General features: G+C 35.5%; 3 protein-coding genes across 3 annotated transcripts in view; 2 read left to right on the forward strand and 1 right to left on the reverse strand.

The window, feature by feature from the left end:
• The window catches only part of LOC149409798 (uncharacterized), a 215,220-nt gene extending 207,350 nt beyond the window's left edge, over positions 1 to 7,870 (forward strand). Inside the window, exon 4 of the mRNA XM_089649391.1 lies at positions 6,884 to 7,870. The gene's annotated coding sequence lies outside the window, so the exon portion shown is untranslated. The remainder of the gene's footprint in view (positions 1 to 6,883) is intronic.
• LOC149409802 (uncharacterized) lies at positions 3,715 to 4,362 on the reverse strand. Its single transcript, XM_089649075.1, has one exon. It carries the CDS (start codon positions 4,360 to 4,362, stop codon positions 3,715 to 3,717), a length of 648 nt encoding a protein of 215 aa, XP_089505201.1.
• Positions 7,871 to 9,808: 1,938 nt separating the features above from the next.
• The window catches only part of LOC149409803 (solute carrier family 12 member 9-like), a 37,401-nt gene continuing 20,377 nt past the window's right edge, over positions 9,809 to 26,832 (forward strand). The window contains exon 1 of the mRNA XM_089649394.1: positions 9,809 to 10,276. Within this exon, the coding sequence (XP_089505520.1) occupies positions 10,138 to 10,276 (139 nt within the window). The 5' untranslated portion in view covers positions 9,809 to 10,137. The remainder of the gene's footprint in view (positions 10,277 to 26,832) is intronic.

A 26,832-nucleotide genomic window follows, 5' to 3' on the forward strand; every position in this document is an offset into this window, starting at 1 on the left:
ATTATATAATGATACAATAATAATATTATTAATTATGCCAATTATGAACTTTCCACTGATGAATAGTTAATGGTGTTACAATGGTGTACAATGGCATAGAGATGTTCTCTTAAATTAATTTCTTGTTTAGTTAGGAAATATTAAAAATATTAAAATAAAGGAGGGTGGGGGGGAGGAGGGGGAAATATAGGATAAGGATTAAGAGGCAAAGGACTGGAATATATAGGAATTGAACTAGTTTGAGTTTTGTTGATTATTGAGTTTTTGTTTTATGTCGCGTAAAGTCGAGTTAAATATGTCAATATGGTTATAATTTAAGTTAAAAAAGTGTGTGGATCTGTAGATAAATGAGTTTTGTTTGGAATTTGTCTTACAATGAGGGAGATTAAAAGTAAGCGACTGTCTGCTGTTGCGATTGGGAACATGGAATAATAGGCGTTGAAGAAGATCAGGACTATCGATTAAATTGTGTGTAATTTTGAATAACATTACCAAATCTGCTACATTTCTTCGGAAAGTTAACGTCTGTATATTGAAGAACTTTGCAGAGTCTTCATTACTGATATGAGATCGAAAAGAGCGGAAATTAAGGTACCTTAAAAATCTATTTTGAACACTTTCAATTCTATTTTTATGTATTGCATAGCCTGGGTTCCACACTTGTGATGCGTATTCAAGGATACTACGAGCGTATGAGAAATACAGTGTTTTGAAAGTAGCAATGTCTTTGAATTGTTTACAGGAACGGATTATGAAACCCAGCATAGAAGATGCGTTAGTGACTACGTGGTCAATATGTTTATTGAAATTCAGTTTACTATCAAGTATAACCCCAAGGTCCTTAATTTCTGATTTGGTAGATAAAGGTTGATGATTAATTGAGTATTCGTGTATAAATATGTTTTTGTTTCTAGTAAAGCGTACGATGAAGCATTTGGATATATTTAATTCCAGACAATGGGCATTAACATACGCGTTTAAACGTTGTAAATCCTTTTGCAGCTTGTGACAGTCTTCGATTGATTTTATAGGTGAGAAGATTTTCATGTCATCTGCATATAGGATGGTCTGCGAGTGTAAAAAGCAGTGACCAATATCATTGATATAGATATTAAATAGTAACGGTCCTAACAGGCTGCCTTGAGGAACTCCCGATGTTACAGCAACAGAGTCGGATTTAAATCCAGCAACCACTACTATTTGACTACGGTTGGAGATATAAGAAGAGAGCCAACGATAAAGATTGCCGTGAATACCAATCTTTAAAAGCTTGTTCAACAAGGTTGAATGATCGACCTTGTCAAACGCCTTACTATAGTCGGTATAGACAGTGTCCACTTGTATTCTGTTATCCAAATTATCCTGCAGGTACTCTGTGAAGGTTAAAAGATTTGTGGTTGTAGATTTACCACTCATGAAACCGTGTTGGGTCGTATTCAGGCTGGGCTTAAGAGCAGAATATAGTTGGTCATAGACTATTTTTTCAAAAATTTTGTTAAATATACAAAGTTTGGAGATTGGCCTGTAGTTTTTAACGTCTGTTTTTTTGCCATTTTTGAAAATAGGAGACACATAAGCAGATTTCCATATAACAGGGACAGTGCAATCGGTTAGGGAACGATTGAAAATTAAAGAAAGGGGTAAGGCTAGATTGTGTGCACATTGTTTGATAAAGATTGAAGGTATTTCGTCAGGACCGGCACCTTTGCGAATATCAATTTCTTTAAGGTATTTTAAGACGATTTCTCGTGTCACCTCAATATTGCTTATATTGGATGTATGGTTCCCGACGTCAGTTGGATCAAGGGTAAGTGGATCGGAGGGTTTACTGAAAACTGAACTGAAATATTTTGAAAATAAATTTGCAATTTCCGTTCCATTATTGGCTTTCAGCTCTCCAAAATACATACATTTTGGGACACCTTGGGATGCGTTAGAAGATTTGACGTGGCTCCAGAAGTTTTTAGGGTTTGAGGAAATATTGTTTTCAATATTACTCAAGAAACGGGCTTTGCTTTTCCGACATAAGTCTTTGTGCCGTTTACGAAGCAGGGAAAATGCGTCATAGTCAGCCTGGTTCTTGTGTTTTTTATATTTGCTAAAGTATTTTGATTTTTCCTTAGTTACCTTAATAAGGGCAGCACTGTACCAAGGAGGATATTTCGAGTTCCACGAAAGTTTATGAGGAATATGAAGATTTATGAGGTATTTCAAAAACGTATAGAAACCGTCAAGCGCTGGTTCTATTTGAGAGGTAGAAAAAATGGAAGCCCAGTCAGCTTGTTCAAGGGCGAAATTAATTGAATCGTAGTCTCCACGATTAAATAGAAAAACTTTTCTTTTCGCATTTGTCAATGAAGGAGTTTCCTGAAATGGCACACTAATGGATAGAGCTTTATGATGTTCATCTTCGGGAACTAGCGGGTCGTCATTAGATTCGACGGAGATTAGTAGATTTGACAGAATCAGATCTAGGATATGGCCGCTTGAGTTTAGTTCACCGTTATATTGAGAGAGGTTCAGAAAATGCATACAGTCTACGAAGTAATTACTAACGTGAGTAGAGTAATTACTAGCTGCATAGTGAGCAGATGGCGTAGTTTGGATCCATGAAATTTCAGGAAGATTAAAGTCACCTAAGATAATAAAAGAATCATTGGGGTTATTTGATACTACGTCTGATAACATGTTCAGGAAATTTTCGATTAAATATTGATGTTGAGTCCCTCCGGGGATGTACACGCAACATATATGGACCAAACTGTGAGGTGTAGTATTGGTGCGAATGGTGACCCAAATGTCTTCAGCACAAGAAGTCCATTCTGGTCTGGCGACGCTGATCAGCTCCTGTTTAATAGCTATCACTACACCACCGCCAAGACGCTGACCGGTGGAAGCGTAATCGCGGTCTCTACGATATACATAGTATCGAGGATCGAAAAGTTCTTCGTCTCTGATACCTTTGGTGAGCCATGATTCTGTGAGGGCAATTAAATCGTAATCGTTTGAAAAGGTATTTTGAAGGATCGTCGTAGTCTTGGTACGAAGACCTCTACAGTTCTGGTGATATATTGCTAAAGACATGGGGAGTATTCGAATAAATATTAGTGAGTAGGCGGTAAGTTATACATATAAATGATAACTTCAATAAGTGAGTTCGGTTATAGTGGTCATGCAGTTTTACAAAGTAAGTACATCTAACACAATAATTTCTTGGTATGGGTGCATAAAGTAGTTTAAAATAATAATGGTATAAAAATCTTGTAATACGCATCTCTGGCTCGGCTAGTGATAATATTATTCTGATGTTGATATAATTAGATGGAGGTAGATATCCATATTTGAGGTAAGAGCGGTTAATAATACTATTCAGTTTATATTTGAGTGAAATATTTGTTGACAAATGAGTATACGGTAATTTGCTTACCACGGCGGAGAATATAATTAGTGTGTGTGAGACCGCGATTGTCCGTCGAGTAGGTCTGATTGTCGGGAGTGCAGGGGGTCGCCAACATGCGGTAAAATGTATTCCAGGTTGGTTCTTGAGAAGTGTTGACTGATTTAGAAAAGAATTAGAAAGTTTGTGGGAGAGGGTGAAATGGTAGAGGGAGGGTGAGTGTAATAGGAGTGGATAAAAGGAGGGGGGAAATGTATGGGGAGACACATGAGTATATGAAAAATCCATTTTACGACGCGAAGAGAATGCAGATCGACTCAGGCTATTTTCTTTAGGTCCTCTTCCTTGAAAATTGGTATGGGAGGCGAAGTGGGATTTTTTCTCACAAATATCCTGGTGTTTTTTATCCACGTGAACTGGAATCCCTTCTCCTTGGCAATACCCTTGGCCCGAAAAAGGAGGTTTTTGTTAGAACTAGTCAGATGGTCGTTGACATAGATTTTTCTATCGTCACCAGGGTAATTCAGGTCCTTCGTGCTTATTCCTTTCCTTCGTCGAATTTCGGTGATGAATTCATTTTTACGCGAGCGGGTGGTAAATTTAACAATTATTGGTTTGATTAATTTGGAATGAAGTGGGTCTTTCGCCGAGACTCTGGTGGCGAACTCAATTTCGTTAGTTTTAAAGTTGTGTAAGCCAAGTTTGTTTGCCATCTCTGATAGAATGTTTGGAATGTTTTCATTGTTATCTTGAGGTATTCCTTTTATTTCGACATTCTGTAGTCTCATCCATTGCTCCCTTTTGTTGGAATCTTCTTGTATTTGTTTGATGGTCGATTTAAGGGAGGAAACTTCTTGTTCCAAAAAGTCTACTTTGCTCATTGACTGTTCGAAAGCTTGGAATCTATTGGAAAAGTCATCCAATTTTGAGTTGTTGAAGTCCACAGATTTTTTCAGTTCTGACATGTCTTCCTTGACTTGCTTATTAAGTGTTTTGAGAGAGGCAAGTTCAGAAGATATTTTTTTTATTTCTACCATTACATCTTCTATTGGGTTGGTTGACGTAGCGGATGATTGGAGTGAAGTTTTGCATGCAGTGCAGCGCCAGCTTCTTCTTTTCTCGTTATTAGCCTTTCTGAATGTAGTTTCAGATGTTCCTCCGCATTCGTAATGAAACTGCTTACTGCAGGAGTAACACGTGATGCCGTCGGTAATAGTTAGTTGGCACTTAGAACAGTTCATGTTGAAAAGGTTGGGCACCTCTGGATTGTCGGGCACCGGCGATGAAGTGGATATATAGCTGAGTATGTATGTCTGTCAGAGCACGCACGGCACTGCACTGCCTCTAGTAGGTAGTATTAAATATGGCTACGCGGAACTGCACCTTACTGGACTTTATAATATTGGTTTCACAGCAAATTAACATCAACACTGTAGAGATTATATAAGAGTCAATTTTATGTGAGTTCACTGAAAAATTTTGCGAGGTTCAATGATACAATTTGATGTTTTAACTGTAGGAAAGCAATTATTTTAAGAGAGCGAAAAATGACGTGTGTGTGACACTGTAATCTGTTAATCTGTTAATCTGTTAATCTGTTAATCTGTTAATCTGTTAATATGGAGATCGTCTAGATGTTAATAATTACAGACCTATATTCTTACTCAATACTCTTTCAAAAGTAATAGAGAGATTAGCTATGTCGAGATTGGTATCATTCTTAGAAACATATAATATACTCTCTAGCAATCAGTTTGGTTTCAGAGAGAATACAGGAACAAGTGATGTAGTGTTGAGGGTATTGTCCAAAGTCAAAGTCAAACATGAATACAATGTCCTGAAGGAGCTTGCAGAACTAGAAAGCATTACCATAGAAAAGTGTGGTCTTTTCATACATGAAGAGTATCCGTATATGGGTGCGACACCAGATGGAATTTCTTCTGAATACACCGTGATTGAAATTAAATGTCCTTTCGCAGCACGCAGCATGCTCATATAAGAAGCAGTAAAATCCAAAAAAATTATGTTAGCAAAAATGGAGAAATTCTGGTAAATACATCTCACGATTGGTTTTACCAGGTTCAGGGCCAATTACATGTAACAAAAAAAGCTATTTGTATGTTTGTTGTATGGACTGAACTCGGATAAAAATCTAAAAAATTTTACGGGATGACGAATTTCGGCAGACTAATATGGTTGAACAGCTGAATCGCTTTTAAAATTTTTGCATGCTACCCGAATTAATTGATCCTGGACATAATCGCTGCATGCCTATTATAAATCCTGAGTAATTCAAAGTGCATAATACCGAAAAGAAGTAAAGTAAAATTGGTTTCAGCTAAAACCAAAACATGTAAGAATTTTTAAGAAGATCAATAACATTTTCATTGAAGTGTCCTCAAAAGAAATTTCATTTATATTCCTTATGTATGTGGTCTACATTTTTAGAGATAGGGAGGATGGGGGGTTGGAAAGTTCCAGGCTATTCAGATCTAGTCACTAAACATATCTACGCCGTTCTCAAGCAACTTTCAATCCTGAATTATGGTCTCTCACCAGGGTGATACTGAACGTATCTTCCACTTTTGAACGAGGTACAGATTCATTATATGTAAATATATAAAATTTATTTTAATTCTATAATATGACATACTTATATAAATTAAATTAAATTTGTTTTGTCCTCGCCGGCTTTTGAACCCGTGACCTCAAATTAAACTATACAATTTAGTATTAACAGTGCCCCGCCGCACTGCGAAACCAGTCTGGAACAAAGGGAAGCCTTTTGTAACTCTTTATAATTGTATTTATCAAAAAAAAATCCAAATAAAAAGTTATATTAAATGTTGTTACTGAGAACCTCCTCCATGAATCAAGCTATTGTAATATTGCATTACATTCTAAAATATATTTTAACATAATTTTCATAATCACAATATCTTTAATTAATAATAATTTGTTTTGCTCTGTGCGTGTCTTGTATTGAATGGAACGCACCGGCCAGCTGCCAGGTGCAGCGAGTTAGATATTCGAATTCGCGCTAGAAACATTTAGTAGCGAGGGCCGTTAAGCTTCGCCTTAACCTAATCGTGCAGAGAAGTGTAACGGAAAATAAAGAAGTTAAAAGGTTGTTCGCTAATATGCGATCCATCCCAAAATATTTTTCCCAATCTGCCAAGCGTATAGAAATACTAAATGATATTGTGAAAAGGAAAATCACCGTCGCTCCACCAACAAGGCGGAATTTTAATACAAAAGCAGTTCAAACTGTTATAGCAGTGGTGTATAAATACCCACCATAAAAATATGTATAGTTTTAAGTGACTTCTTATAAGTCTTCATTGTAAGTCACTAGCTATCAATCATTAAAAACATTGAGCGAATACAAAAAAAAATTCTACGTTTTATAAATTTTAAATTAAATATCCCTGTCGAAATCCGACTGTTGTGAACTCCTGCAACTTATAAACATACATTCACCCACAGTTACAACACGACAAAATACAATATTCTACAGCAGCACACATAAGCGTAACTACATTGCCCACTCTCCGATACAACGACTTCACACCATGGGAAATCATTACTTGGGTGATGTTGACATATTCAATACCAACTTGGCAAGTTTTGTGAATCATTTAAAACATTTATTTCAACAATACTCCTAAACACATCATCTAAACCTACAAATAGCTGTAATTTTCTGTTTTTGTTTCTTGTGTTTGTATGACTTGTTGCATAGCTTTTATCAAATGTAATTTTATTCTTATTTTTTATGTTTCAAAGTATCTGTCAAATTAAAATTATACTACCAACCATGTAAAAGCCCTCTGGGCGTTAAATAAATAGATAAATAAAACTGAGTTGTAAGTTATATTATAGGAGTAGTGTGTAAATACCCACCATAAAAATATGTATAGTTTTAAGTGACTAGTTATAAGTCTTCATTGTAAGTCACTAGCTATCAATCTTACTTATAAAACTGAGTTGTAAGTTATATTATAGCAGTAGTGTGTAACTACCCATTCGGTCATAAAAATATGTATAGTTTTAAGTCACTAGTTATAAGTCTTCATTGTAAGTCACTAGCTATCAATCTTACTTATAAAACTGAGTTGTAAGTTATATTATAGCAGTAGTGTGTAACTACCCATTCGGTCATAAAAATATGTATAGTTTTAAGTCACTAGTTATAAGTCTTCATTGTAAGTCACTAGCTATCAATCTTAGTTATAGACTGAGTTGTACGAGTAAGTTATATTATAGCATTAGTGTGTAAATACCAACCATAAAAATTTGTATAATTTTAAGTCACTAGATATCTTAATTGTAAATCATTAGCTAAAAATCTTAATCTTAAATCTTATCTTCTATATTTTCACCTATGAATGTTAATTTAATTTTTTGGTCTGAATCTTTCAGTTTAAAAAAACAGGGAGAAAGATTGATTTCACAAAATAATGAGACTAACAATGTTACTATTCTTCTAAAAGCATTTAACTATTGTTTGACATAATAAAGTACCTTTGATTTAATGACAAACTATTGTGTTTTAATCCACAAACCTAGCCATTAAAAGACAACCCTTTAATAACCATTTTATTGTTTTATTCTTTCTTACTATTTATTATCACAATTTTCCAAATTTTTTTTTATTATTTATTGTTACGTAACCCTTAGCGAGATAATTTAGTCTAGGCTCACTTCATATAATCCCAAAAATAGAGAAGGGTGGAGTCCACAGTGGAAGATACTCTCAGTATGGCCTTGGTGAAAATCCACCCTTCAGAATCGAAGCGGTGCTTCAAATGGATTTTTCTGTACTAGTGATCAGATTTGAATAGCCAGGTACATCCCCACCTTCCTCCTCCCCATTTTCCCAACTCATTCCCCTCCCCATTATCTCAGCCTCACAGTATACCTCAATCGGGGATACCATAGTCTCACTGGCTCCGGTTTCATATTAAAAAAACACATCTTCCTTTGAAAGAACGGTAAAACTTCACAAATAAAATAGATCCACTTCAATTAATAATCCCTGGGATTGTGTATGTTTTATGATGAGTTTATTTTTAAGGCCTGGCAACACTGCTGCTCAGTAGGTACTAACCAGCATTGCCAGGTCAAAAGAGTAAACTCCCTAGTAATGCATAAATAATACCTGGAGATGCGAATTAACGCTTGTTTTGGACGCAAATTCAAATTTAAAACATATTTCTTGCAAATATAAAATAAAGAGCACAAAGGTGCACTTTAAAATGATTTACCTGTACTAAGCTAAACAAAACATTTAAAATCTGAAGAGTTTATTGCTTTTTTAGCATCTCATTTTTGTATAAAAGGGCCGTTCACGAAATCTTACTAGATTTGATTAAACAATCACCTGTGCTGAACCTCTCTGTTTTTTTTCCCTGTATCTAGGGATTTCTTTCTAGATATGACAACTCTGCTAAAAGCTGACAGTAGAGATGTTTTAATATCTAAAATAGGCTGGTAAAGTCACTGCGGTTCCAGTTACCAAAGACCGAAATGGATTTTTCTATGGGTTTTGGGGTGACCTCAGTGACCTGTGAATAGCGAATATCTGGGTAAGGAACCGGTTTATTGAAATATTGTATCAGCAAAAGCAATCATAGCAAATATCGACGGCCGTACCAATATACATATACATATTTAATTAAAAAATCCTGAAAGAGCCGGTTCCAAAAATAACCGGCTTCTTACAAATTTATTATCTGGTGACAGCAAAGTCACCGGGTCAAAGTAACCGAGACCATCTCTACTCAGTACTCGTTGACAGTGTTGCCAACGAAGGCGATTTATCGCCATTTAAGCTACTCAGAACGAGAATCGGCGACGAAAAAATCTAAAAGGCGACTGGTCGCCGATTGAAGTTATTTAAATCAGCCAAATTACAAATAATTAATAATTGTGGAAAAATGTGAGGAATTTTTTGAAATGGAATTCCGTAGCCACCCCCCCCATGGATTTCAAAAATGTTTTTGGATGTGCGGAATTTTTTTTCAGCGAAGTTCTGTAACAAACCTCCCCCCCATGGATTTCAAATATTTTGTGGGGAGTACTCATTTTGAATTATTTTTGTGGGGAATTATGTTTTACAGAAATTCTCTAACAACCCCCCTCCCCCCATGGATTTCTAATAATAAAAGGGGGAATTTATGCGAGTTCAATAGAATTACTGCAACTGAAATTCGGCTACATTAGGCTACTAAATGTTTGAAAAACGGCGACATTAGGCCAAGATCCGTTGGCAACACTGCTCGTTGACATTGACAGTTCGTTTTGCTTTGTCGAACTTTTTATAAGATAATGTTATATTATAAACAAAACAGTTACATATTCAATGTTTTAATCTAAGTAATAACTATCGATAATTTGACCGAACGCATTAATATGATTTAATTATCGTATTATGTGACCTATATTCTTATTGAACAAACGTTTTACATTATTGTGACCGAGCGAAATCATAACAAACAAAACAACTTTTCAACAATAAACATTATTATACTATATTTTTAAGTGTTAATAACAATAGTTTTGTATGAAATACATTTTAAACATCGCCTAAAATATTATATTGTGTGGTTTTAATCAGGATAATCGCGTTATCACTAATAATAACAATAATAATTTATGAGGTTGATTTAAAAATGAGTCATCTCCGGGAATGATAAAATTAGTGTTTTGTTATCGAATTTGTTTGTATTAGTTCCAAAATGTCGGGTTTGGATCCTTTGACGTCTCCCAGTATTAATAACGATGAAAATGGGAGGAAAAATGGGTGTTTTTCAAATATTGTATCGTTTTTTAAATGCGGTAGAGGCGATTCTGCGAACAACAGCAGTATGGAAGGCGGTAAATATATCTAATTAATTCTTTTAAGCTTTTTAATGTGATGAAAGTACAATTTTTTTATTTATTACACGCCCTAGTGGGCTTTTCTTTAAAACAAAAAATACAAGCATTTTGTATCAGAGTAAACACTTAAAAATTAATACAATAAAGAAGAATGTAAACATAGTAGCAAAAATGAATCCTCACGCATATAATTGAGTTTAAAAGATTCAACAAAACAAAATAGTAGAAGCGGAGAAGTTATATGGGTACATAGGTCTATTTGTGTCTAGAAGAATAAAAGTGATAGAATATACAACATTTATACTGATTAGTTTTCAAATGAAATATATCACCCAGATCAGAATATTTGTTTCCGAGATTGTGAAGTCTCGGAATCGGAGAATTTTGGTAAGCTAGTGTCCTGGTGTTATTGAAGTAAAAAGGTAAGAAATGTCGGCATGATTTTTTGGGAACATGGATATTGATACATTGAAGTAATTCGGGACAGTCAATTTTAAAACAGTAACAGTATTAAATCTGTGCTTATTCTTCTTTCTGAAAGTTTCAATAGATTTGATAAAATGTAAACTACTTTTCTGTCACATCTGATATATGTCAAATATTATTGTTTCAAGATAACCTCCTTGTGGTTGTCTTTGTTTATTGATAATTAAGTAATTTATTTATTGCTATTATGTTTATATTAATGACACACTTCATTCGGGCGAAAACAAGGGTCCCATTCGAGAAAATGGATTTTGTTTTAAATAGCTATATCTTTGAGAATAATACACATATTTTAATACCATTTTCACATAGTATTCACCACACCCCAACTGTAAAATTACTGTTTGAAATTAAAGCCTACTTTTGTAATAAGACTACATAAACTGAAGTTAAAGTCAGTGTTAGGCCATTTTGTTAATTTTTTTGTGCCGTTAATCATCAATATATATTATAAAAGTAAGTGTATAATGTGCATGCTGCTAAAACTCAGAAACGAGTCCCGGTACGATCAAGGGAGTTATATGGTGTGGTAGCCCTCTATCCCCCATCAATTAAGAAGGTTCCCGTTTTTACCTGAAGGGCATGCTTTTGAAGATATAAGGGCTGGAAATTTCGCCCTCTGGAAGTTTCTAGAACAGTCCAGAACATTCGAGAGCATTCCACAACATTCCAGAATATCCTGAAACATTCTGGAATGTTCGGGAATAGTCTGGAACTTTCGGGAACATCCCGGAACATCCCAGATCATTATGAACTAAAACCGTTTTTCTGATAAACTTTTAGTAAATTCGTAATCATGACAATACATTGGTATCATTAAATAGTATAAAACATTTTACTATCCGCCTCTGTCTGTTTTTGCGCTTAGTTCTTCTAAACTATGCAACTGCGTTTGATAGGGTTTTCACTATCATTCAGAGAATGTCTTCCGGAAGGTTTATATACAGGGTTTTCCAATAAGAGGTGTTATTTTGAATAGCCCGCTATTTCGGTAGATGTTACTTTTGAAGCTGTCATTTTTTGACATTTGACAAGTAAAAACTACGCCATTAATAAAAAATGGAACGATAAACGCTTCAACAACGCATTGAAATTATTAAAATTCACTTGCGTGAATCGAATGCAAATCATCTTGAGTGATGAGGCCCATTTCCACCTCGGTGGCTTTGTCAACAAGCAAAATTGTCACATCTGGGGCTCGGAAAACCCAAGAGTTATTGTTGAAAAGCCTTTCTATCCTCAACGTGACTGTTTGGTGCGGTTTATGGTCCGGCGGAGGCATTGGACTTTACTTTTTCGAAAATGAGGCTGGAGCAACAGTTACGGTGAATGGATTGCGCTATCGAGAGATGATTAATGATTTTTTATGGCCGGAATTGGATGGTATTGATCTGGACAACGTTTACTTTCAACAAGACGGCGCTACGTGCCACACAAGCAACGAAACCATTGATCTTTTACGGGAAAAGTTTTTTTGAATATCAAAATAACACCTCTTATTGGAAAACCCAGTATAAAATACATGGATATTATATTTATTGAAAGTACAGATAAGTCGAGCAACACCGGGTACACGTAGGCTAGTTCTAAATAAATATACTTTTAATGTCTATCTTTGTTGTACATAAATGAACGTTTGAATTAAGAATTTACTGGAAACGACGAAACACGAAAGTGTGTTTGTTACTTGCAATATTTCCTGTTAATTTTGTGAGACAATAACGTGTCTACATGATTGTAATGTCATTGTATGGGTATTTGAATTATTTTTTTTTATCTAGTAAGTACTCAAATTCTTGTGCTCTAAAAATATTTTCGGAAATTTATTCATAAATAATACGTATCAATAAATTGAACAAAGAAAACAGTGTATTATTAATAATAGTACTATTTTACCTTTGAATGGATATTTCAAAATCTTATAGATTAATGTTATGAGCTAAATTCCAGACATAAAAAGCAGTGTACATTTCATGATGCCAGGGCTCACCGTTTTTTGGTTTTTAAAGAGTTTTTCCTTTTTTATATGTATTCCATTTTATTCTGCTCTTAACCATCTGGAGCCAGTGAGACTATGCATCCACAATTGAGATATATTGCTAGGCTGGAGGTGTTGGGAAGTACCTGGCTATTCAGACCTGGACATCAAACATAGCTAGAGTCATTTCAAGCAACGTTTCAATTTTGAATTGTGGTCTTTCACCAGCAAATATACAATAGTTCCCTCTCAGTAATTTTAGCATATAAAGCCTGTGACAGACAACGCTATAAACGCGCTATTTTTTGTGGCTTGGCCTATTTCACCATATCGTTTGCCATACATTGGTTGGAAAACATGCAAGCATTCTAATATGATCCTTGTTAGAATAATTTGAGGTGCGATTTTGACCCTAATGCTTCGAAAAATGTATGAAAACAAAATCAGCATCGTTTGGGCTGATAAAACTTCAGGTTCCACTCATATTTTTTCTGTTTTATGCTCTGGCCTTCGACAGGTTAAAGTTGAGTCTTCTCTCAAAGTGAATTCTGATCAAAACTTTGTTCTGTAGTACCGCCAGCATAAAATTTGCTTTTCCTTTCCTAAACACGCTCAATAAAGAACATAAATATACATTATTAAAATAAATACTGGAAAGTCCAATTATGTCCTAAATCCTGTATCTAAATTTCGCTAATAAACAATTAGTCAATGTTAATTAAGTGTTAATCTTAAGTGACCTACCAGGTAAGTATTGTACTGTATATATTATTATCTCCATATATAGTTAGTAATAAGATAGATAATTGTAGAAATGTATTATATATTTGTACAGTGCCCTTGGGAGGATTTTGCCCAAAAACGGCGCTATACAAGTCATCCAAATATTATTATTATTATTAAGCTTAAAAACGTCCTTAACTTTTTATACCATAAAAAAAATAGCCGTCATTGGACAGATGTGAAACATCTAAATTGATGTTTATTGAAGGAAGTGAAAATTAAAGTTAACAAGTCCTTATATTTTTGATAATAAAACAATTATTTTATTATTATTAAAATATACACAGATAAGTTGTATCGTAAACTAATCTTTTTTCAATAAAGAAATACCATAGATTACTCAAGAAACTATTTGTATCTTCCAGAATGCGACTATTACATATTGCTCAGTAAAATTTAACCTTCTGGCCAGTTCTCACAATTCGTATTTTTAAAGATAGTGTAGCTTCCCACATTTGCAGATTCGACCCTACAATAAAACAATTCATTGGCCTGGTATTTTTATAAAGATATTGTCTTGTTTGTGTATCATTTATGATTTAAGAATTAGTGACATTTTACTGCAAGCGGCGGCAGCTTTCAAATAGGGCTGTTCGCTTTATATTTTATGATCACCCTAGTTAAACCATTATGCCTAAAAATATTTGCCAATACCTTTCCCACCCCTGTCCCATAGTAATAAAAACCCCAAATAAAGTTTCATCTTCCTCAAAATAATTCCTTTAAAATATTTCTATTGTTTAAGTCACGTTTGTATCATTAAGAATAGCTAAGTGCATTTTATTTTATGTTAAGAATGTTGTTTGCCAACGAGCGGGAGGAACATCTTATTTTTGTAATATGTCCTTCAAGAATTTAGTTTAAATACAGATACCTCCCAGAAAAAGGGCAGTATTCATATAACTGGTAGGTACAGACGTACCTACGCAGGAGACAGTATTGCAGTGTTGCTATAACTGGTAGGTACATGCGTACCTAGGCAGTCAGTCGTGAGATAATTACTAGGTTTATGTAAACCTAGGGAAAACTGAAGAATAGAGGAAACTAGACCTTTATTTCTTTCAGTTTAAGTTTTAGCAGAGGAAAATAAGATCCTCTGCAATTATATTGTGAATTAATAAATTTATATGTCAAGAAGAAGAAGTGTTTTCCTGCATTCCATCTGACGGCGTGTTCTCGTACCACGATAGCAGAAACATATGGTCCTTCGAGCCGCATCGGGAACAGCAGCATCATGGAAGCGGGACAACACTCAAAGACGTCATCTGTCTGCGGCAGCAAGGCGGGAACCAGCAGCAGCTGGACGGAGGCTCAAATAAAAGCTTCAGAAACTAAGGTGCACATCACGAGACAAAAGGCCCGCCTACTTACGGAGATGGCTGAAGCAAAGATGGCTGCAGCAATGTCAATATTGGATGCAGAGGAGCAACATGCGGCGCTCGTTTTAGAAGCCGCATCAAGGACTTCGCAACGGACTCTCGAAGATAGAGTCAATGACTGGGTGGACCAGTCACATCACAGTTCATCATCAGAACTTGGAAATCACGATGAACAGCCTCTTCGAGATCAAATGGAGCAGCAACAGGAACTGCTCCATGATGGGCGGTTATCACTACAACCGCCCACAAGAACTGCACAGCAACAGCCCTTGGCAGGGCAGACTCTCCCGTCGCAAATGGAGCCTCGGGTAGAGCAGGCTCATCCGCTGCAATTGGAACAGCGGTTGGAGCAGAACAAGGGTGGGCGGTACACAATACTCCCACCAAAAGGATCCTCAGAGCAGCAGCCCTTGGCCAGCCAGACTCTCCTGTCGCAAATGGAGCCTCGGGTAGAGCAGGCCCATCCGCTGCAATTGGAACAGCGGTTGGAGCAGAACAAGGGTGGGCGGTACACATTACTCCCACCAAAAGGATCCTCAGAGCAGCAGCCCTTGGCAGGGCAGACTCTCCCATCGCAATTGGAGCCTCGGACAGAGCAGGCTCTTCCGCTGCACTTGGGACAGCGGTTGGAGCAGCAGCAGCAGGGCGGGCGGTACGAGCTACTCCCACCCAGAGGAACATCGCATCAGCAGCCCTTAGTAGGGCAATCTCTTCAGCTGCAGTCGACGCAGCATCAGCAGCCAAGCAGTAGCTGCTGGGAGCTGCCTACATCAGAGCAGCCATTCAACTTAGCAGAGCAACGCAACGGGCAACAGTGGCCAGAGTCGCAGGGCCGATTCCAGGGACCAACACCTGCTATAACTGAAGACCGTCTCGCGGAATCAATTGGTAAGGCAATGTCTTTATATAATACCAGGCCCAAAGTTAATGATCTTCCCACATTTAACGGCAATCCAATTGAATGGATTGCATTCAAATCAATATACCATCATACCACAGACTTCTTAAAAGTATCTGACAGCGAAAATTTATATAGATTGCAAAAGGCGTTAAAAGGAGAGGCGCGTGACGCAGTTTCTTCCCTTCTATTATCTCCTTGCAATGTCAAGGAAATAATAAATACGTTAGAAAATATTTTTGGCAACACGGATCACATCATACAAAAAACTATTGGTGAGATCCGAAATTTAAGTAAATTAGATGAGAATATCAGTTCAGAAGCCATAATTCGATTTTCTTGTAAAGTAAAAAATTTAATTTCTATGTTAAAATCATTTAAAAATATCGGACATTTGCACAATCCAGATTTGTTATCGACATTAATCGGTAAACTACCTAGTACACTACGAACGTTGTGGCTTACAGACAAAGATAGGCGGAACACAACACAGCCAATACTCTGCTATTTATCACTTTGGCTGGAAGAAATCGTAATTAATTCACGTGACTCAGGAATAAGTTTTAATTCTAAAATCAGTAGCGAAACTAAATTCGCTTCCAATAACCATTTCAAGCAGTATAGTAATAATTATCATCCACGGCAAGCTAATCAACTTCAAAATAAACAAAATTTTAATAGGCCTTATGCATCCAAAAATAATCATTTCGAACGTCCGTACGATACGTCAAAAAAATTCCTTTATCACACCACTAATAATGGAAAACCACCGTGCTGTGTTTGCAAAGGAGAACACCAGATTTGGCAATGTGAGAAATTTAAAAATGTCCCAATAACGCAAAGATGGGAAATTGCTAAATATAATAATGTTTGTTACAAGTGCTTAGGGTACGGACATTCCCGTTTTAATTGTAAAGTAAATTTAAAATCACCAAACAAAAAATTTCATGATTTATTGGTTAATCACAATCGGGTGGAAACCGATGAAGTTGTCACAAACACGTGGGAAAGTAATCAAGTACTTTTAAAAATTATTCCGATTACGGTATACGGGCCACTCGGAAGCCGAGATATTCATGCGCTGTTAGACGATGGGTCAACCGTCACATTGTTAGACCAAGAAGTAGCCAAACAAATCGGTTTGTCTGGACCAGTTAGTGACCTCTCATTGCATGGAGTCAATGAAATGAGCTCCAACAACGCGGATTCTATGTCAATAAATGTAACAATAAAAGGTAAAAACGAAGTAGAATCGTACATAGCTAGTGCTCGAACCGTTCGGGATTTAAAGATACCAGCTCAAATGGCGCTATCTAATTCTTACATTTCGAGTAATAAACACTTAAAGAACGCTCCTCGCTTTGAAAAGAATGTAAAACCCCAAATGTTAATTGGGCAAAACAACTGGGAATTAATTATTTCCAGAAAAATAGTTCAGGGAGATAAAAATAAAGTATCATTATCTTATACAAAGCTTGGTTGGGTCGCGCTCGGCCATATTTCAAATAAAACGGGAAATAGTGTAGAATTCAATTTTCATGTTCAGGAAAACGAAAATAGCGAATTGCATGAAATTATCAAAGAGAGTTTTAGGATAGACGAGATGGGAGTAGTGAGCCCGAAAATATGCAAAGATGATAAACGTGCATATTCCCTGTTAGAAAGTACCACAAAACGCGCTAGTCAGGGGTGTCATTGGGAGACGGGTTTGCTGTGGAAGGAAGAAGAGAGATATTTTCCTGATAGTCTTCAGGTTGCGGAAAATAGATTAAAAACTTTAGAAAAGAGAATGGATAAAGACCCTGAATTTTCGGAAGCCTACTGCAACAAAATACAACATTATTTAGATAAAGGATATGCAAAAAAATTCAATTTCAGTGGTAGGTATCCGGATAGCTCGGATAAATTTTATTTACCACATTTTGCTGTTTACAACCCAAATAAGCCAGGAAAGCTTAGGGTTGTATTTGATGCGGCGGCAAAATCAAAGGGAATTTCTTTGAATGATAGGCTTTTAACCGGGCCCGATCTATATAATTCTCTGCTAGGAATGCTTTTTAAATTTAGGCAAAATAAAATTGCATTCACCGCCGATATCCAAGAAATGTTTTTACAAATTAAAATTATTGATGAAGATACACCGTTTCAGTTGTTTTTATGGAGAGGAAAAGATCGTAAGGTAGCCCCGTCTGTATACGCTATGAATTCAATGATTTTTGGCGCAAAATCATCACCTTGTTCGGCGCAATTCGTAAAAAATAAAAACGCGGATCAATTTTTATCTCAGTATCCCCAGGCCGTCGAAGCAATAAAAACAAAACATTACATGGATGACTATTTAGATAGTGTAAATTCAGTAGAAAGTGCGAAGAAATTAATACAAGATATTACCTACATACATGCTCAAGGCGGGTTTAATATCACCGGCTGGGCAAGTAACGCGCCAGAGGCGCTAGAAAACATTCCCGTAGCCCACAGGTCGAAGAATGTTGTTTGTTTCGAACAAGGTGAGGAAAACATACAGAGAACATTAGGTTTGCAATGGGATCCAAATTCAGACACATTGTCATTCGATCTAAGCTTCAAAAAAATTCCCGGGGATATTATTTCTGGGAAGCAAAGACCCACGAAAAGGCAGATGTTGAAAGTCATTATGACAATATTCGATCCGCCCGGGTTTTTAGCACCCCTGACAGTTCGGTCTAAAATACTACTGCAAAATGTATGGAGGTCGGGTACTGACTGGGATAAGAAATTAAATGATCGTAATTTTAATGAATGGCTTCATTGGTTGGAAGCCTTAAGGTCAATAAGTAAAGTTAAAATTCCTAGGTATTACGAGATTTTATGCGGTGGTGAAAACGCCGTAGACAGACAACTTCATATTTTCTGTGATGCGAGCGAAAAGGCAATGTGTTGTGTAGCTTATAGTCGTGTTCAAAATGCTAATGGTCAGGTCTTCGTAAATTTTATTGCTAGCAAAACCCGCGTAGCCCCAATCAAGCCGATGTCAATTCCGCGCTTAGAATTGCAAGCAGCCCTTTTAGGTAGTAGATTATATAAATGTATAATCGGTGAACACACGCTCACCTTTAACTCGAAACATTTTTGGACAGATTCAAAAACCGTAATGTGCTGGTTAAAATCTGATTCAAGAAATTTTAAGCCTTTTGTTGCGCATAGGTTAGGTGAGTTGGAAGAAACAGTTGGTTCAGAATGCTGGCGGTGGCTTCCAACTAAAGATAATATAGCAGATGAGGCTACCAGAGATACTAGGATGACAGATTTAGGATTAGAGGGGCGATGGTTTTCTGGTCCCGAATTCCTAAAATCACCTCCAGAAGTATGGCCGCAAGAGAATTTGGCTAAACAGTGTGATAGCATAAACAAAGAACTATTAGAGTTAAAACCATCGGCTATCTTACTCACCACATCGGCGGCATGTTTCATAGACTTAAATAAATTCTCCAAATATTCAAGATTATTAAGAGCTACAGCGTACGTTTTTAAATTCATCAACAAATGTAGAGGCAAACAAGCAGAAAATAATTCTCTTACTGCTGATGACTTAACTTCAGCAGAACATTTTCTTATAAAAGAGTCTCAGAAAAGAACGTTTCATAGAGAAATTATAATTTTATCCAAAAACGAAAGATTGCCAAAAGATAGTAGATTAAGACAATTAAGTGCGTATTTAGATGTAAATGGAATAATACGCATACAGGGTAGGATTGCGGCGATTGAAGACGTACAATTAAGTACAGTCTTCCCGATAATTCTCGACAATAAAGATAAGTTAGCTCAATTATTAATTACACAGTTTCACGAGATGTCTAGCCACGGTGGAGTTGAACACGTCTTAAATGCAATAAGACAAAAGTATTGGATACTTAATGCGCGTCAGTCTATTAGAAAAATTAAATATATATGTCAAACTTGCAAAAATAAGAGAGCCCAACCACAGGCACCTCTAATGGGATGTTTACCTATGGAAAGGTTACAACATCATATACGTCCTTTTACACACACAGGCATGGATTACTTTGGTCCCATGAAAGTAACAATAGGGCGCAGAAATGAAAAACGGTACGGTGTTTTGTTTACATGTTTATCAACAAGAGCCGTGCATATTGAAATCGCGGATTCCCTGACTACGGATTCCGCCATACTAGCAATCAGACGTTTTATTGCTAGGCGCGGTTACCCGCTAACTATTTGGAGTGATAATGGAACAAACCTTAGAGGTGCTGATAAGGTATTATCAGAATCATTATCATCTCTAAACCAGGACAAATTAAATAACGAAATGTCGGCAAGGAAAATAAATTGGAAATTTAATCCGCCAGGATCTCCTCACCACGGAGGCTCCTGGGAAAGTCTAATAAAATCAATTAAAACTACGTTTTACGCCATATTACGCGAGCAAGCACCACGCCCGGACACTTTGCACACATTGCTGTTAGAAGCAGAAAATATAGTTAATAGTAGACCACTCACACACGTTTCTCTCGATAGCAAGGATTTTGAAAGTCTAACACCAAATCATTTCCTGTTAGGTTATAAATATGACACCCCAATCGTAGGGGTCTTTGATCACGGCGATTTATGCCTAAAAAAGCAATGGCGTATTGCACAATTTTTTGCCGACCAATTTTGGTCACGATGGGTAAGAGAATATTTACCTACACTGGTAAAACGTTCTAAATGGCATGACGTGATACCACCTATAAAGGTAGGCGACGTAGTTATCCTATGTGACAACACGTTGCCCCGGAATACCTGGCCAAAGGGTATGGTAGTAAAAGTATACCCCGGAGCCGATGGACAAGTTCGCGTTGTAGATATTCAAACAAATCACGGTACGTTTCGCAGACCGGCTACTAAAGTAGCAGTATTGAAGATACAACCATCGCATTCTTTTTATCCGCTAGGTGAAATGAATTCACGGGGGGAGGTGAATGCGAAATTACCTACTACAACCATTTAGTCATAAGATATACATTTTTACGGGATTTCTAGTTTTAAGACATTACCTACTACACGATATTTAGTCATAAGATATACATTTTACGGGATTTCTAGTTTTAAGACATTACCTACTACACGATTTTTAGTCATAAGATTTACATATTCCACGGAATTTTTAGTTTTAAGAGTAGCATAAATATTTTTATTTTAGTAATTTTAATAAATTTAACTGGTAATTTTTGTAGACAAGCAGTAGGTACCTAATAAAGATAACAGTCGCATTCTTTGCCTATTTTGTGAAGTATCTTCACGGGAGGAGGTATGTATCTTCCAGAATGCGACTATTACATATTGCTCAGTAAAATTTAACCTTCTGGCCAGTTCTCACAATTCGTATTTTTAAAGATAGTGTAGCTTCCCACATTTGCAGATTCGACCCTACAATAAAACAATTCATTGGCCTGGTATTTTTATAAAGATATTGTCTTGTTTGTGTATCATTTATGATTTAAGAATTAGTGACATTTTACTGCAAGCGGCGGCAGCTTTCAAATAGGGCTGTTCGCTTTATATTTTATGATCACCCTAGTTAAACCATTATGCCTAAAAATATTTGCCAATACCTTTCCCACCCCTGTCCCATAGTAATAAAAACCCCAAATAAAGTTTCATCTTCCTCAAAATAATTCCTTTAAAATATTTCTATTGTTTAAGTCACGTTTGTATCATTAAGAATAGCTAAGTGCATTTTATTTTATGTTAAGAATGTTGTTTGCCAACGAGCGGGAGGAACATCTTATTTTTGTAATATGTCCTTCAAGAATTTAGTTTAAATACAGATACCTCCCAGAAAAAGGGCAGTATTCATATAACTGGTAGGTACAGACGTACCTACGCAGGAGACAGTATTGCAGTGTTGCTATAACTGGTAGGTACATGCGTACCTAGGCAGTCAGTCGTGAGATAATTACTAGGTTTATGTAAACCTAGGGAAAACTGAAGAATAGAGGAAACTAGACCTTTATTTCTTTCAGTTTAAGTTTTAGCAGAGGAAAATAAGATCCTCTGCAATTATATTGTGAATTAATAAATTTATATGTCAAGAAGAAGAAGTGTTTTCCTGCATTCCATCTGACGGCGTGTTCTCGTACCACGATAGCAGAAACACTATTTATGATTTTTGTGAAAAATATTGAAGAAAGCTTTACTGCGCAACAACAATCTTTACTTTAGAATGAAGAAAATATTGATATTGAAGAAAGCTTTAATGCGCAACAACAAACTTTACTTTAGAATGAAGAAAATATTGATATTGAAGAAAGCTTTATTGCGCAACAACAAACTTTACTTTGGAATGAAGAAAATATTGATATTGAAGAAAGCTTTACTGCGCAACAACAAACTTTACTTTGGAATGAAGAAAATATTGATATTGAAGAAAGCTTTACTGCGCAACAACAAACTTTACTTTGGAATGAAGAAAATATTGATATTGAAGAAAGCTTTACTGCGCAACAACAAACTTTACTTTGGAATGAAGAAAATATTGATATTGAAGAAAGCTTTACTGCGCAACAACAAACTCTACTTTGGAATGAAGAAAATATTGATATTGAAGAAAGCTTTACTGCGCAACAACAGACTTTACTTTGGAATGAAGAAAATATTGATATTAAAGAAAGCTTTATTGCGCAGCAACAAACTTTACTTTGGAATGAAGAAAATATTGATATTGAAGAAAGCTTTACTGCGCAACAACAAACTTTACTTTGCTGGTCGAATAAAGTGTCGCTCCTTGCAAGAGCATGCTTTCTACGCAATAGTCTGTTTTACTCCCCTAGCTGCGCCAACAGATGTTTCACATTTTTAGCATATTTTATATGTATTTACTATAATCCGCCATATTCACTAATTGGACACTGGCCCGGTTTTTGGGATATGACAGATTATCGAGAGAGTACTGTATACATAGACTAAATTAGACTAGACACGGTATAATCATTTAAAAATAACCCCAACACAATTTTGGTTTGGTTCACGTGCACATTTATGAAAAGGCCCACGCATTGTGTCGCAATGCGAAATGGGCACTGTGCATTGCGTTTTACCTTTTGTTGGTCTAGAGTAAGCTATTTTGCTTCTCAGCTATGCTGGGCAAGTTCATTTTTTCAATCACAAAAATAACCCAGTTCCAAATATTTAAATTTGAGTTATGTCCATATTACAACACCTCTGACAACAAATTCTCCGTGGTTTCGCTTACGAGTTTGAACGCTCGTACAAGGAGTTTAAACATAGTTGGGTTGTTAAGTTCATCTCCATATTTGTGACGTACACTACGTGGCGTTATTTTTAAAATTAATTTAACTAGACAGGGCTAATCTAGTATAATACATCAATGACTGTATATATTATGTTCAATGTTATTTTCCTGTTTCATGAAAGCAGATTAAATTTCTGCTTCATGGTTGAGATTATAATAGGAAAATTATATAGAGTGGGTATAGATTGTTCATTGTTTTGAGATGTAGAACTAATCTTCATTATTAATGCCTTGCAGAAATATGATTGTATTTTTAAATGACCCAACGTCTAATGTTAACATTTTCCTCATGAATATTGTAAAGTATAAAACTCCAGTAGGTGAGGTATATTTATTGACTCTAGTATAATGTATTTTTGTTATTGAAATAAATAATATTTATTAGTAGTAGACTCCGCAATGCTTCGCTATTGCTAATGTCATTCTCGGGCGTCTCCGACTTCTTTCACCATTCACTGCTGTATACCACAATGTTACTGTTAAAAAACTGCATTTCATTGACTTTAATTCGACTCTGTATCTCACTACAGTGCAGAGATATTGCGTTAAGTATTCCTCGGGCGTCCCCGACTTTTTACACCATTCAAACCACTCTCTAAAAACTCCTGGCACTAATGAGAACAAACGTTAAAATTTTCAGCGATATTTGTCGAATTCTTTTCGAGTTTTGCAAGCACAAACATACGCATGCTGATTTTTATATATTATATTAACTAGTGGATACCCTGCAACCACTTTAATTCTATAGCTCATTCTACCACTCGAATAACTTTCCAAACACTCATGACGCTAATAAGAACAAACGTTGATATTTTCAGCGATATCGGTTGTCTACTTTTTTTTTAGTTTTGCGACCACAAATATACGCATGATGAATTATTATATATTAATGTAAAACTCAATAATTTCTGCATACATAAATATTATATTGAATATTGGTCCTGTGATAGTTAGTTTATCAGTGGAATTGTGTTTTATTTACATTAGCAATAATTAGGTCATTTGTTACTGGTGATCATTTTTCATCATATGACTATAATGTGATATAATATTATCTGGCGTTGATTCATCCGTCATAATATTACACATAATCACGCTTGTGTCATGTGGAATTTCATCCACATAACTAATATATTAGTGTTATGTTATTATTATTATTTATTATGTTATTTTATTTCGGCTACTGGCATTATACCTAGCTCTCTCATTAAAAATTTAGGCGTATAAGTTCTATCAAAAATTTTTTATATAAAAATGCAAAAATCAGTCATTTTAAATACATGTAGGATAACGAAAGATTTTTTGAATATTTATGTTGAGGGATCAGTAGGATTTATAGGCCCTGTTAGAAGTTCTACCGAGCCGAACCCTCTGATATGCAAATATCTGGAGTCGGTGAATTATTTTCCCATTTGATCTCTGGTGAGTTGACGTGTTGTTCTTGTATTGTTTTGTATTTATTATGCTTATATAATGCAATTGCATAATGTGGATTGACTAGATGATCATTTGTGGAAAAGTGTGTGGAAGGGTTTAGTTTTTCCTATGGGGAAGATTTAACCCGGACATAATGTCGGAAATTTATAAATGCATATTATGGTGTATATTGTACATTGATTTGTAACTTTTTTTTAAAGGTTATAAAATTAACAGAAAAATACAAAAATAATATGATGAAGGTAAAAAGAAAATAAAAGTACAGTTAGTTGAGGTTTCTCAAATACCGCCTCACTAGGCTAGCCTGTGTTGAGGCAGAATTTTTCATGTTAGTTCCTAATACCTTTGAACATACCTATACTTGTATTAAGATGTATTCGCTCAATAATGGTGGTGACTTCAATAACTGCGAATTTGGGTGAATGCACCGGTAAAGGCCCTATTCTTATTTTTGATCCAAGTTTTTACATTATCTTTGAAATTTTTTTGTGAATCACATTGTTTTATATTGTCTGGAAGATTGTTGTAATCTTGTCACAAAGTATTTAAAGTTTCGTTGACCAAACTTAGTATGTGTTATCGGTATTTGTAGTAAGTTTTTGTTGTTGCTTCGAGTACATCGTGTATTTGAACTTTTTTCATATTAATTATGTATATTTGAGTATAGATGAGTTAGGATAGTTTTTGCATATAGCTGCCGAACATCAAACACATTCATGATTATGTGTTTGATTATGGGAATGGACAATGCTTCTCTCCTCACCTACATGAATGCTATTGGATTTCAGTCACGTAAAGATGTAATTTTTATATATTTTTTTATTTATTGCAAAATAATACATTACAAAATAATAAGTTATAATGTATTATTCCCAGTGAGTTTACAAAACTCATTTCGGGAAAGACAACAAGATAAATTTAAATAAAAGTTATTTTGGAGTTCCAAAGAAAGAATGCGTCAGTCATTAATAAAACTGCTGAGGAAATAGCTTTTAAGAGCTTTTGCCAATGTTTTTTTGTTCGTTTTTTTTAAATTTGCTCCTGCAATTTACTTTCCAAATATGAATTCCATATTTTACGAATGATATTGATCTAATAGAGAGAGAGTACAGAGACGATTTACAAAAATACCAAGAGCTTTGGAAGACCGGCAATATGAAGATAGACTCAAGGAACTAAGATTACCAACGTTAACAGAAAGAAGAGAAATGGGGTGACTTGATTGAGACTTTCAAAATTTTATCTGGATATCATGGTTGCTCTGGCATCCAAGAAATCTTCACCGCCAGCAAAAATATAAATATCCGTGGACATAAAAAGAAATTAATAAAACACCTCTTGCATCCAATGCTAGGAAACATTTCCTTGCAAATAGAGTAGTGGATGCATGGAACAAACTTCCACAACATGTCGTCGATTCTACTTATATAAACCTATTTGAAGCTTCATTGGATTCTTATTTGGAGAGAAGAAAGGATTAACTTATTTTAAATTTAAAACAACTCAATTACTGTTAAAGTTATTATAAAACTAGCTGACGTGTACCCGGGGTTATCCTTAGGAAATATCCATATACCATCCAAGACTTTTCCGTAGGCCTTTTAAATATATACAATTCCGTAGTACATTATTTTGATGTATCTCATAAGGTTTAGCCAGCGTTAGCAATGTAAGTGCCCGAAAATATTGTTTTTATGACTTGATTACAAAACTTATTTTTTTCTACTTTCTATAAATGTAATATGCATGTATCATATATGTAAACCTTCCGGAAGAAATTCTCTAAATGATAGTGAAAACCCTATCAAAATCCGTTGTGTAGTTTAGAAGAAATAAGAGCACAAACAAACAGACATAGCGAATTTATTTTATACTAATTAGAGATCAGATATGAGCGCATCAGCAGAATGATGCCTGCTTATTAAATAATAATAATAATAATAAAATATCTAAATGATTCCAACGATTTGTGATATTATCAGAATCCACTAGCTATGACAGTAAGAATGACAGCTGATTTGGAAACATTTACAGCGTGAACATATGGTGCGTGCACCACCCTGCCACTTACAGCTTCGAATTGGGTTGTTTTGGCGAGTTTAAAAAGTGTGCCATAACCAAATCGAGTTACATGAATATTAATGAATTTTGCTTTTGGTTAGACTGGATTTCCTTATTGATTATTCAACTAACAAATGGCCGAGTGGTTAGAGGCGTTGTCCCGGTAAAACAGAGATCCTGGGTTCGATTCCCAGTTGAGACTGGTACCTTTTTATTTTTCTATGTATTGTTCTGTTTCAT

This window comes from Hesperophylax consimilis, chromosome 29 (assembly GCF_061612785.1).
Source record: "Hesperophylax consimilis isolate HC1 chromosome 29, BYU_Hcon_1.0, whole genome shotgun sequence".
Lineage (NCBI taxonomy): Eukaryota > Metazoa > Arthropoda > Insecta > Trichoptera > Limnephilidae > Hesperophylax > Hesperophylax consimilis.